This window comes from Hippichthys cyanospilos, chromosome 7 (genome assembly GCF_059441005.1).
Source record: "Hippichthys cyanospilos isolate Australia breed blue-spotted pipefish chromosome 7, RoL_Hcya_1.0, whole genome shotgun sequence".
Taxonomy (NCBI): domain Eukaryota; kingdom Metazoa; phylum Chordata; class Actinopteri; order Syngnathiformes; family Syngnathidae; genus Hippichthys; species Hippichthys cyanospilos.
Genome location: NC_142375.1, coordinates 4,875,664 through 4,889,867, shown reverse-complemented (window position 1 = coordinate 4,889,867; position 14,204 = coordinate 4,875,664). Strand labels below are relative to the sequence as shown.

Below are 14,204 nucleotides of genomic sequence, written 5' to 3'. Positions count from 1 at the left end.
GTGGATGACATTCTTTGGTGGATTTCACTCATAAATATGGCAACTTGTTTGGGAGAATCCCTCTCTCTGAATCATTGCAGAAATCATATGACATCCATATCATCTTGAATATTTTATTAACAGCCCTCTGACTTGTGGGGTGGGAGGGGGGCTGTTTTTTCTTCCTACACGCAGTCATATTGCATGGCTGTCTTAATCTGACAAAGGCTTATGTCTGACCAACCACCAGAGGTGGGAAACTTACAGAATTTTGCTGGTCCGACATCCATCATTCATTGTCATTGTCATTGTCATTGTCATCAGAGCCCCCTTTCCGTCATCGTCGGTCCGTCATTTTTTCCAGACAGAAAGAAATTACGCCGTCAGTCCGACACCCAAAATTAACATCACATTTGATTTTTGTACTTCTGCTTTTTAAACACGGAATGGTAAATGGACATTACACTCATAGAGTGCTTTTCTACTATCCCTAAGTACTCAAAGCGCTCACACTGACAACAAATTTACCAAGCGCACTCACACACCAGTGGTTGTAAACTATGTTGTGTAGCTACCGCTGCCCTGGGGCAGACTAATAGAGGCGAGGCTGCCATATTGTGCCTACGGCTCTTACGACCAGTCACAGGAGGCAAGGCGGGGAAAGGACACAACAACTCGTGACTCTGACAGAACGGGGTTTGAACAGCCGACCCTTCGGTAACTGGATGACCCGTTGTACTGCCTGAGACCCCATATAGCCATGCATTACTCATTTGAGGGAATCTCAGAAAACATTTATGGCTTTATTCCCAATCATGTCCAGGGATGGCGTTAATATGCCTTACATGACTGTGATTCGAAGCAAGTCGGCTATCTCTTTATACCCGTCTATCTTACGTTTTTAGGTTTCATTTTCATTTATCTAAATGTGTCTACAATTCATCGTTCACATACAGCACAAGTAAAATAAAGCATTGCTGAGGTTGAAGTTACAAAATTAAAAAACGTCTTTAATTAGGGAATTAAAAAAAAAAACGAATCTTGCATTTCCTGTCCCATAGCAAAATGCAAATTAGGTGCAGGCTTTTGCAATGTAGGCTGTCACTCCTTCAAGCTACCAAACGACTGCTGTACGCCCTCATTGAGCCTCACAAAGCCCTCACTCGGCCATCATTCATCCTAAAAAACCCTATTTTATCAGCAAGACATTCCTTTATGTAAAACATTTTTAAAAAGCAAAATAACTCAAAGAAATCTCTTAACAATTAATTCTAAACATTTTAAACTTTTGGTCAGCGAGATTGTGTACAGTTTGAGTTTTGATTTTTTAAACCCAGAAGTTATAAAGGGCCTAATTCAAAATAAGTCTCTGGTAAAATCGGCCTAGTCTGATCAGTGTTGAAATGACACAATGCTGATAAACCACTCAGCTGAGTATGGTTCTCCATCACTTGGTGGTGCTGGCAACTGACTATTATCAGACTGACATTAGACTGATTGCAGTAGCACTATAAAAAGGCAACAATATAGCTTGCAATCACACAAGTCAGTTGAAATGAAATTAAGTAGGCAAAAAGGGCAGTGACAAGCTGACAAATACATTTTTAATTCATCGTTTATTTCAGGCATTCCCGTCATCCGTCGGTCTGTCGGCAAAATGATTGTCCGTCCCGTCATTCAGTCCATCGGTGACGGACAGTCCGTCAGTGGTGACAAAGCGCCAAAGCGCCTCTGCCAATTAGCTTATCTAAGAGGGCAGATCTCGCTATTAACTTGCATAAATGCACTTTGCACATGGCAATGTCGTCCATGGACTATAGCGAGTCAATTTTTGCTTCCATAATGTCCAGTGCTGTGCTTTGACTGCCCTGATTTTAATGGGAATGGGGAGAGCCGCTTAGATTGCCTGAGGGCGGGCTTTGTACAATCTCACTGCACACAGTAAAATGTCCTATTCTATCTGCACTAATAAAGCAAAATACTGTACCAGAAGAGAGAAAGCGCTGCGCATGTGCACATTTTGACTGTGGTTTGCACTCACTTATGCTTGGCACAAAGTTAGGGCCCATTATTTCATTTCAGTCACCCTTAGTTGTTGAGCTGCTTATGTTTCTTGAAGAGTACTGATTGTAATGTACTATTTTTGGTTTGTTTTTGTTGTTCAGGTCTTCAGATTCTGGGTCCACGTATGAGAAAATGAATGACAAAGTTGGATCCAAAACTGTTCTGAGTTACCTTTATGTCTGTCCAACCAACAAGAGAAAGGTATGATGCTGCATGTTTTTTCAAAACCCTATTTTGAGACTTCAGATTAAGATTAAAGTGAATCAATGTTTTACACTTCATCTCTGTCGAATTTCACAAGCAGTCTGAAACTTATCTAAGCAGAAAATAGACTTCAGCATGACACAAAAAGTTTAGAAATCAAATATTTATTTTGAACCATCTGTCTCAAAAATGTAGACAAGATGAAATAGGCACGTTATTATTCCCCAAAAGATTGTGTTATCAAGTCATTTTTGTAACAGTGAAACTCCTACAATTGTTTACAAGCAATTTGTTTGTAGGAACATTTTCAAGAAATACAGGCTTGGTTCATCCCTTGCACCCACCACTTGACATGCCAGATCGTTGTTCCCATTGCTAAAATGGAGTAATCTGACAAAAGTCAAAAAGTCCCTCTGATTTGGTATACGGCAATGATAATGGCAAGACTGATTAATCAGATGAAGAAAATGCAGTGTTCCAATGGAATGACGGCAGAGTGAAAATGGAGGCTGCACTGATCAGTTGCAAAAGACCGATATTGATTGCTTTTGTTGCCATGACCATGAGCTTGTACTGGATAAAAATGGACTAAAAGTTTAAAGCCTGAATTACCCACATATGTTGCCCACAAACAATTGCTCCAACTCATGTCCATCAGTGGCTTGATGAAGAGGCGTGTGTGTGCCCCCCTACTACTACCTACTATTACCCACTACTAAATGTAATCCAAAACCCCAAATACAACTGACATTTCTTTTTTTTCCCCAAAAAAATGAAGGCCAAAAGTATGGGTGTGTCCTATAAATGGTTACCGTATTATCCGCACTATAAGGCGCACCGGATTGTAAGGTGCACCCTCAATTTATGAAATATTTTGAAACTTTTTCCATATATTAGGCGCACCGCATTATAAGGTGCAAAAGTTGAAGCAGCCAAACTTTATTAGTAGATTACAAACCAGCTTTCTGACAACTCCATTCACTCCCATAATGAATAAACAACTGTCTTATGTTTTATTTTATTAGTATTTCCATGACAGTTTATTTTTTAACAGCAAGGTATAACATGTAGTGCAACATTTATATCAGGGAACTTTTCCTCTAGTGCAATCACAATATAGTAATACTCAAAAGAATAACAATAACTCGAACAATAACTCTAAACTCTCAATACCATAATAACTCAATGTCAATATGAGCAACCTTGTTCAACTGTAAACACACAAAAGAAACAGGCAAAGCTTACTTTATCACTTCATTCCCCATCTATGAATCAATGTTGATCCATATACAGTATAAGGCACACCGGATCCTAAGGTGCACCATCAGCTTTTTCAAAAAATTAAGTCTTTTAGGTGCGCCTTATAGTGCGGAGAATACGGTACTTATTTTTGTTTACCTATATTTATCTGTTTGACCCCATTCAAGGAAGCTTGATTTGTCAGCCACATAAGTTGGGTTTTGACACACAGATGCATACATGGGCCGTATTCTTACAATTATTACTGTCATGGGACGAGTGAGAGGGTGGATGTCAGTTGGCTGTTAGAAGCAAGTGCATGTTGCAGCTAGCAGCAGCTCATGTTAGCTGAGGTTCTTATGGAATTATTTTCAATCAAAGAAGTGAGCAAACTGAACCACCGTCCGAGTCCATCCTTGTTCACACACAGGAATATTATTAAAACGGAGAGGATCATGTTAAAGATATGAGGTCTCCAGCTGATTCACTTAAGTGGCAAGACATGGAGCCGAGTGCACTGGTTAGAGAACACGGAAATATATTTCACATGACTCCTTTATTAATATGTGGTCTTTTGGCATTTACACACAATCATAAGCTTAGTGGAACACGGGTGATGCGCAATTTTGGGTTTTTATTGTAAAACGAACTCAAGCTGCATCGTGAGGGAAAGGAAAAACAACTGCATTCAAAGTTACACTGGCGTGGCATTCACTGACAGCTCAAAATTTGGGAAATCTGAAACATACTCAACACCCAAAAAATATGTAACTTGCGGATATGAACACGTGAAACTATGAAAGGTTTAGGAAGATGAATTTTTTTCTTTGCTTTGCTTAAATTTTACATTGTTGCCAAAGTGTTGGGGCATCTTATACATGGTAACATAGAAAATACCAGAATTTGATCCCAAAAATAAGGCTGTGTCTTATACACATGTGTGTCCTATATTTGGGGAATTACAGTTATTGCATTGCTATTTTGCTCTTCAAAGTTGGATATGTTCTGCTTTAACAGTTTCAGCAAGAGCTGTGTAAAATGTCAAAAGAAAAAAATTCCCATGCCTTAGCATGTCAAGCTACATTTTTTTTCTCATCATCCCTTCTCACTTTTGCTACTCATAATGTAATATTTATGCAGGTATTATACATTTTTATATGCAAACAGCAAAGCCTAATTACTTTTTTCAAGGCTTTTGAGCTATCAGATCAAGCATCATCACCGCCCACTGTCTCACACACACACACATATACATGCATTCTGGATTGACGACTACGTAGTACACACCATACGTTTCTTCTCAGTTTGTGTATCCAACCTATTTTCATACCTAATCTGTAGCTTTGGAGCTTGCGCTTAAATATAATGGACAGTTCTTAGGCGCGTATCCCAGTAGTTTTGCTTGTGTTTTGTCGATTCAAGAAAATGTTCCTTCGGACTACCAAATTCCTACCAACCGGTATAGTTTGTACCGAGTGTTCCACACATATGTAATGCAGCCACCTTGCTGTGAACAATTTATGATCTGAATTAAAAAGGTTTAGGCACACCAAAGTAATGTTTGTCTTGATATTTGCTGTTATCAATGGTGCACCCATACAAATATAAATATGACAGTGTTTTGTCAGACTACAATCCTGTACAAACAGGTGCTGCCTGCAAAAGCCAATAGTGATTGAGAAATGCCAATCAACAACTCGGCTCTGCTCCCAGGAGCCGAAAAGCAGCAAATAAGGCTGCCACTATGACATCTTTGACAGAAAGCTTATTTAAGCTCTTAGAAACTTAGAAACCAATGGAAACAAACTACGATTGGATGGCGTTTCTTTTGATGAATCATGTATATTTTAACTTCAGATCTCCGGAGGTACTTTAAGTACACTCCATTACCTCAAAGTATCTCTTACACTCCATTGCCTCAAAGTAGCTCTTATGAAAGTTAAACTGAGCGCTGTCTTTTTTCAGAAGCTGAATTATATTGCTGTTGAACAATAGAAACATTAGAATAGTGTCTCTCTGTTTTCCATCTCTCTTTGTAAATTGGTTCAGAAAAATATGTCATTTCTACTATAGCAAATATTTACTATCCGTCCATTCATCCATCTATCCGTCTGTCCATTCAGCCGTCCACCCAACCACTGTCTTCTGCTTATTTGTGTTGGCAGAAGCAACAGAAGCAACATAATATTAATATACATTAATATTATTTCAAACTTTCCATATATAATATGTGCATATAAATGATTAAATGTTATATTTAGGACATTGGTGATTTAATTTCAAATTGAAATTGTTTGACTGAAGCCACACCTCTCACCATGTGAGATCCGTGCCCCCTTAATGATGTTGTTTGAATGCCATCTGTTTACGAAACATTCTTTTGTCTGTCAACTTAACCGCTTGTTCTCATGAGGGTCACGCGGGGCTGGGACCTATCCCAGCAGAGTGAACGAATGAGCGAAAAACAGTTTAACTGACATCAAAATGAACTAGATAAAGCAACACTCCCGCTGTCACGGGTGACTTATTTATTACAATTGATGATTGTTCGACTTACATTTTTTGCCATTTTTCTATAGTAAAACGTTGGAAGTAATTAATTAAATATTACTTTTTAGTTGGCCAACTCAGTGCAACACAGAACCATAAAGGAAGGTGAAACACGTGGCTCCTCGAATATGATGAGTGTGTATTTACTCTTGCGCGGGTGGTACATGGGTGTAAGAGACTGTACAAGGGCCTTCCTCCTAACTGACATTACAAATACTGCACTGACAAACAGGCGTTCCTGATTATCTGCTTGGGTGAGTGAAGAAAAATAACCCCTTGGGGGCGTTTCGCGTGATGAATTAAAATTGTAACATGGTTAAAACCAGCGCAAAGTTTAATTGTCATTATGCATGTCCTTTAAACACAGAAACTCAGACTTTTCACCGATTCGCCTGGTTAAAGTCTATTAATAGATAGAGCGCAGTGATGAAGTAACGGATTCAAATAATGACTGTTTGTGGGGACGAGTAACAAATATCCACAAAGTGCTTCAACTTCATTTCTTTAGTCTTTAACTTCAAAAGTATGTAATATTGCGTAATGTCAGAATATTTAGATGCTAGTTAACCTCAGTGTAAATGATTAACTCAATGTGTCTACACTGTCTTTCACTTTATAATAATAATGTGGATGATTTTAACTTTGAACAATGCTGAAAATGAAGACCCTGGTTGAGTGCATGTCATCTATAAATTAGTGATGAGAAAGTCAATGATTAACTTTGCTTTCTGAACCAGTTATTTTATTTTTTCGTTCATCGAGATGAACTATTGGCTGAAATAGCAAGCCAATGTACTGTCAGTACTATATGTAATCTCGTGGAGTTAAAAATACAACTGTTTGATAAGCAAAGTTGAAACAGTCAACCTGCTGAAGGACAACATTGAGCAATAAAAATAAATGGATAAAATGTACTTGAGGGAGTGAGAAAGTCAAACACAATGTCTAAACGTGGGTGATTAAGACTTAATCCGTGGTTGATGACCATATAGCAACAACAAATTTGCTAAACCTTCTATCAGGCACGCGCTAAGCCCAATTGATCTGGTGTGTCATCCAGAATGTTTCTTCCAGGTCTGATATCGAGGGGAATTTGAGCTCATTTTCCAGGGCTATTCTTTAGGCGCAGTTCTATAAAAAGAACTGTTGTTTTTAGAATTCCAAGTGGCTCCTTTCTTTTTCACTTTGCTTTATTGACAATTCATTTCTGAGGCATCATCTGCCAAAGTTTGCTTTCTTTAACTGTTGCTATGTGCGTGTGTGGGCATGTGTGTTTAGGAGTGCAATAGTGTGCCATAGTGTTGCAATAGAAAAAAAGAATCACCCACTTAAAAGATGATCTGCTATCTGTGACCTCGTGTTGACCAGGTTTAATGAATATACCCCAAATGCATTTGGCCACATAAAGAAAATACACTTTTGACAACATTTGGGTGAACTATATTAGACCCAAGTATGCTAGACTTGTGTTTACTCCCTTTAGGTTCCATCTGGTTTTGCTCCTCGCTTCCACCAGGTCACCCCATGTGTCAGCCCATATGGGCTTACTTGGGCTTCTGACTGGCCGTTAAGTGGGTTCTAAAGTGGCAATTTTATGTCTTAACCATGTTTTCCCTAACGTGTGTTTGCCTATATGGGATTGAACTGGGATCTAGGCGGTCCTTATGTGGGTTCCAACTGGATAAATTGTATGCATTCTATGGAGGCCAAAGTTGTGTTTGCCATTTAAGGGCTCCCAATAGTTTTGCTTGGTCACATGTAGCACTGAAAGTAAAAGACTCCAAGTGACTACAGGACTTGCTAAATTCTCTATAGAACACCCTATCGAAAAAATATCAAGATATTTGGCACTCCTGAACACCATAAAAACTCATTACTTTCTCCTTAGGATACCAAACCTTGAAAGATATTTTGACAGTCACGTCCCTCACTCCCCAAAAAAAGTCATCAATGATTTGTGTTATTGGGGTTTGTTGGCATTGGATTTGAATGTTTTTGTTGTTTCCTTGTGTCTAGGATCAGTGACTGTCTTTTAATTTAGTTGTTCACCTCTGCTTGTTGACCAGCCCGTTCCCTTTGTCACCTAATCAGCTCCTTCCACCCCATCTGATCCAGCTGTTCCACATTGTCTCGTCAGTTTGCTTGTAATCAGGACCCTGTTTTCTTTCCGTCCTCATTGGTTCATTGTCAATGTCATCAGTGTTGTCCATGTGCCTCATGCTACTTGCCCATGTGTAGATCAGTCTCCCCTGATTAGTCAAATCTCTGCCTGTTGATATGAATGAACTCACTTAGCCCATATACTTTTACATATATATTAGGGGAGTGTCAAAGAATCGATTTGAATCAGAATTGCGATTCTCATTTATGATTTGAATTGATAGAAAAGGTCATTAAATCGATATTTAAATAAAACAGAAATCGATATGCTTCCTGTTGGATTCCGTCCTAAGTGCTGTGTCATGAAATCACCACGTAGCCGGTTCCGAGATTGTGAAGCTTGCACCGTTTGACCGCAGTCATGTCTCTTTCCCACGGTCGTGAGTTTAAACGTTTCTATTCTGCCTTTCAGTTGCAGTAATTCTTTCTAGACAACTCTGGCTATGCTTTTATTTTGCCGCAAACTGTGCAAACAGGAAGACTTGAGAGCTTTCGAGCGTGGTTGTTACACAGTTGGGGAAAAGAACGTGATCGAATCCGTGCCGACCGAGACGCGTATTGAACTCATATAGGGGCAACGCCTGTATGCATAACGTTGTTTGTTGAATTGTTAGGTAATTGCTGTTTGTCTTTTACACCTGCTGTGAATGTGTGCAATTGAAAAAAACATGGCTTATTTGTGTTACCATCTTTATTTGTGAATCCACTTTGCTGATGTTGATGCCAAGATGTGCATTCAAATCTACAAACTACAATGAGGACGTCTTCCGTCATCACATTACAGTTTAGCTCGCTGTCTAGCTTGGACTAAGCTTATACTCGGCTCAGTGTGGACAGTATAGTTTCAATTTGCTGTTAAGGATTGAACTATTGAAATACATAACGATTGAAATAAAAAAAAAAATCATACAGAACATAAAGCAAATAGTCATCAATACAAAACAGTATGAAAGCTCCAAATTAATTCACAAACACATATTTCTCACATACATGCACATGAATGAAAATACTTTCCCCACTGTACTAAATAATATGCTACAAGCAATTGTGACTGATAATGTTCCTGCTCAATTCGGCTGCTCACTTGAAAAAGTTCATTTTATATCTTGTTTGTCATAAATGTATTGAGAAATATCAGTTGTTTTCATTTGGGCAACAGTTTAAAAATATAATATTAATTAATATATTAATAAAATAATATTATTTCGGAACATGAAATGATAATGTATCTTGTTCTACTTTTTTTTTTGTTTCATCCCATACACCATATTAGACGAAACACAACCCTTCCGACAGTCTTATTTTGTCGTTTCTATAAGCCAATCATTGTTCTGTTGACAAAACAGTCATCCGTTGGAAACTGACCTACGCACAGTCCGTCGGTGCTGATGGTCTGCACACCTCCGTTTGTTCCCTTCAGGAACAATCCAAGAAAAACAAAATACATTTCTTGACAATTGTCTTTTTGCCTCTATCAGATCATGGTGTTGACTGATCCAGAGTTTGAGAGCAGCGTGCTAATCAGCTCTGACGAAGGAGCCAGCTACCAGAAGTACCGCCTCACTTTCTACATCCTAAGCCTCTTATTTCACCCCACCGAGGAGGACTGGGCCTTAGCCTACAGTCATGACCAGAAGGTAAAATCCAGTTCGATTTGATTGTTTTTTCATGTGCCATGATGCATGCAATAGATTCAAAATTTGACACTGATTAGAGCTTGAAGTCCCTTTTCTATTTGACAAAACCCTTATCCTAATGTCAGTTGATATAGTTTCCTAATTGGCCTGTGTGTGGGGGCAACGCAAAGTACTGTTGAGCCATGGACTCTGTCATTGTGATGTGCAACATAACATCAACAACCTGTAGAGCAAGCTGGGACCACATGACATAACAATATACAGTACCTTCCTTTGTCATCATTTAGATGGTGTCCACATTGCAAACTTTGGATAACATGAGATGAGATAAAATACAGCCTATCAAGCAAAGCAGTGCAATAAAACTTTGCGCTGGCTGAGACATGCATTTGGCAAGTCAAACTTACCCAGACAGTTGGTGCTAACCCAGACAGTCAAATGGATTTGATATTTACATCATCATTTCGACACATTGGCACCAAAAGCACAAGTCACAGAAGATGAGTGCTTCTGCGACTTTCATTTCCATTCCTCCCGAATGTGTTATCTGCAGACGTCCTAAGGGTGGTTCACAAGGGTTATTCATATAATAAGTTAGAAGTTTTTACTGTTGTTAGTGGTCTTTTCATTCCCTTCACGGCCTCTAACCGTCATTCAACCCAGCAGCAAGTAGCTTTTAAATGGTCATTTTCAGCTTTTAGCTTGCTAACTGTTTTAGACTGTCACACCGAATTTAATCAGCAAGTGTGTTGCGGTTAGGCGTACTGCAAACCATCAAAATCTTTGATGGAATAAAAAGCAGCAATCTGTTTTGTTCAACCCGTGAGTCTTTATGGCTTGAAAAAAAAAAATCAGGTCAGTCAAAATAATAATAGCTTCTGTAGACAATGACTGATTGATTTAGATGTTTTCAGAAAATAAAGTGCAAATTTTAGCTTCCAAGCTAAAGAATGATGTAATCAGTCGAAGAAAGAAACAGCAAAAACTGAAATAATGTCTCACCGGGTTTATTTCTAAATAAATATTACAAGGAGTTGTAAGCTCCTTTTATTTATTTTTTTTTAAATAGAAAAGCTGATGAATTTGTTGTCTCTTCTGTCTACATACCTCGCTGACATGGATTTCAAACAACTGATAATTGATTTTCCCAGCTAAGCTTAACTAAAGTAGCCTGTCTAGAGGATAATGTTCCACATTATCAAGAAACAGTCCGTCTTTCAGCAAAATGTGTTAAAAAAAGACTTTTTGCTAAAGAAAAGCATGAAAAAAAAATGTGGAAAAAAAAGAAAATACTGAACATCTAAAAAACCTTTAAGGCAGAAATGCATACTTGTCTGTTCAGATATAGCGATATCAATGAATATTTTTCTCAGGCAAATACATCACATTTAAGACAGCTTTTGCTAAAAAGTCATTTATCGCCAGCATGTATTTTAAGCCCTTTAGGGTCCCAATACATTTTCAATGCATGATCCTCCAAAGGCTTGCAATTATGTGCAATGCTGAATTTGGGCAATCCCAAGCCAATCTCACAGTGGGCTCAGAAATACTCTAAGACTAATTGTTTAAAAATAAACTCTTTTCTCACTAATGAATAGGGAAATGTTGGATGGTTTAGTTGGATTGAGTTCTGAATTGTTTGTGGATGGCCAAATGGGCCGAGCCAAATTGCACTGTGCAATTTTTAAACAAACAACTGAGAAAAGACATGAACAAAAGTAAAGATAATGTTTGGCATTGTTTGGACAAACATCAATCAGGGGTTGCCAGAGTCATTTACTTACACGGCCGGCAGTATTATAAATGTATATAAATGAATGTAATGGGTTGAAAAGATATGGTACGTAAAATCATGAGTGGAACTAATTGTTATACAAAAAAATAGAAAAAAAAGGAAAATAAGCACACTAATAAGATCACTATGTATATACAACGCTTTGATATATAATAATTAGATTTAAGTAAATATGTTTTCTGCTGTAATCTTTGTGATTACTAGTTTCAATACAAGGTAGGGCTTTAGCAAACAGGACCATTCCCTTGCCTCCAAAATCATTAATCACCAAGCAATGACATATGTTAAGTATTGACTGTTTACAGACAAAAAAATTAACTTATTACTGGCAAAAATGGCTACAAAAGACGCCTGCTATCCTTTTAAAGGAGTATTAAATTCATCAGCCGTCTCATGGAGTCCACTTCAGCTTGGGGCCCCATCCTGCCCTTCCTACTGTGTTTCAATATCTCTGCTGCCTCACCTAGCTTTTTGGCTTTGACATTTTAATGTTTCCATCTTGAAAACGAAACCTCGCCTCAAAGCCAATTCATGGGCAAAGATTCAGAATTTGGCAAATCCAAAACACCATGTTCCCATATTTGCACCTCAGAGACTCATAGTTGCGAGCAAACAATAGAAAAGTAAATCTTCCAAAATATGTCCCCTGTGAAAAGTATGGGGAGTCTGCTTGAGAATACAAAATCCATATTTTATGAATCATCAGTTGTGTGAAAATGGTTGACATGTGGACTTGTTTGGTTGAATGTAGGGCAAAACAGTTGGCATTAATATTTGTTAAGAAGTACATTGGGTAAGTTTTTTGCAATTCTGAATTACGACAAGAAGTGCTGTGTTTGTTTCAGAGAGAGAGAGAAAGAGAGAGAGAGACTATATATATATATATATATATATATATATATATATATATATATATATATATACAGTATATACATACTTAAGTAAGTATATATAGTAGAGAGCGAGAAAGAGAGAGAGTGTGTGTATATATATATATATATATATATATATATAGAGAGAGAGAGAGAGAGAGAGAGAGTACACACACACATATATATATATATATATATATATATATATATATATATATATATATATATAGAGAGAGAGAGAGAGAGAGAGAGAGAGAGAGAGTACACACAGCGTATTGTGCTCAGAATCCTAATTGGCTCAGGGGGCTTTACTGTTGTCTAGAAATAAAATATTGGCGCTGTACTGTATTGGTTTTTCACTTGTCAATTTATTACAAAAGGCAAGAGGATCCAAAAGCTTACTTTCGTCTCTCCCGTGTCTCTCCTGTGCCCGTGTGTGTTCAGCTCAGCTCACACGTTACAAACGTGCTTGTAAGCACATTGATTGACAGCTTTGTCTTTGTGAGCCAATCACGTGACTCGTAGGCGTGCCGTGAGGAAACGCACACGTCTGTGTGCCTACCGAGAGCAACGGAGAAATGCACAGCTTTGGATATCTGACTTTTACCAAGATTTCTTTTGCAATAAATGGAAATTTCAAGTGTATTCTTATGATATAAGAGGCTTCACTTTAATTCGATGTCCGGGCATATCCGTTTGTAAAAATCTTCTTGCTCAGAAAAAGAAAGAGCTGAATAACTACTCATAACAATATGCGAAGAAAGGACAAAGAGGCATAGCTGGGACTGTGAAATACGCGAGTGACAATGTTCCCAATTTTGTATTATCTCAAAATGATTGTTTTAAACAAATTTGGAGCTTTCAAACAGGTTTTGATTTTTGGTTTAGTTTAGTATACTATAGTTTAGTATTGCATTGTAAAATAATAACAAAATAAAGCTGGCTACTTCACGGATTTCACTTTGCACGAGTTATTTTTGGAATGTAACCCCCGCGATAAATGAGGGATTACTGTATACAGTTAAATATCATAAATTAAACATAAAGGATTCATTTATCTTTGACTGATGTGACTTGAGCTTATTATGGCCATGTTCCCTAGTGAGGGTAGCCTAGCCTAGTCTTGCCTTTTTCGTATGTTTTGATTATCTCCAGATTCGTTTACATACTAATCATCTTTTTACTTCTTACCCTATAACATCACTCGCAGCCTTGGGACTTGTAGCCAACCAGTTAAAGTTTGAATTAAGCACTAAAATGCACAATAAATATGATATTTTAAGAACTCACACTCGGATCAAGTCTTTAGAATGTTGGCATCTGAATGACACCGTCTTAGTGACAACGTGACACCGACCAATAGCAGACCAGCATCTTAGTGAGGTGTTGCAGCGCATGCAGTTTGACGGGAACAGAAAATAAGAGCAATGACCAAAAAACCTCTGAAGATTGAGGTAAAACAACATAAACAGAGCCAACCCCTAAGGTCATGACAGTTGTTGTCATAAAGTGAGAAAAATGTCATAAAGAGGGGAGGAAAAAACATTGCAGCTCACGTTGTATAGTGACTTAAACGTAAGGCAGGGACGTTGTAAACTGGGCTGTCCACTGTATAACTTTTCCTTGTCTACACACAAATGCTGGATCGCAAATGTAAAATAACCCTGCAATCGTGCGAGTTTTGCAAAACGTGTGCTTTAAAAT

General features: G+C 38.0%; 1 protein-coding gene across 1 annotated transcript in view; it reads left to right on the top strand.

Annotated features, from left to right (window-relative positions):
* Positions 1-14,204, top strand: part of sorcs3a (sortilin related VPS10 domain containing receptor 3a) — a 182,053-nt gene that overhangs the window by 87,456 nt on the left and 80,393 nt on the right. The window contains exons 3-4 of the mRNA XM_088419860.1: positions 2,145-2,244; positions 9,675-9,833. Of these exons, the coding sequence (XP_088275986.1) occupies positions 2,145-2,244; positions 9,675-9,833 (259 nt within the window). The remainder of the gene's footprint in view (positions 1-2,144; positions 2,245-9,674; positions 9,834-14,204) is intronic.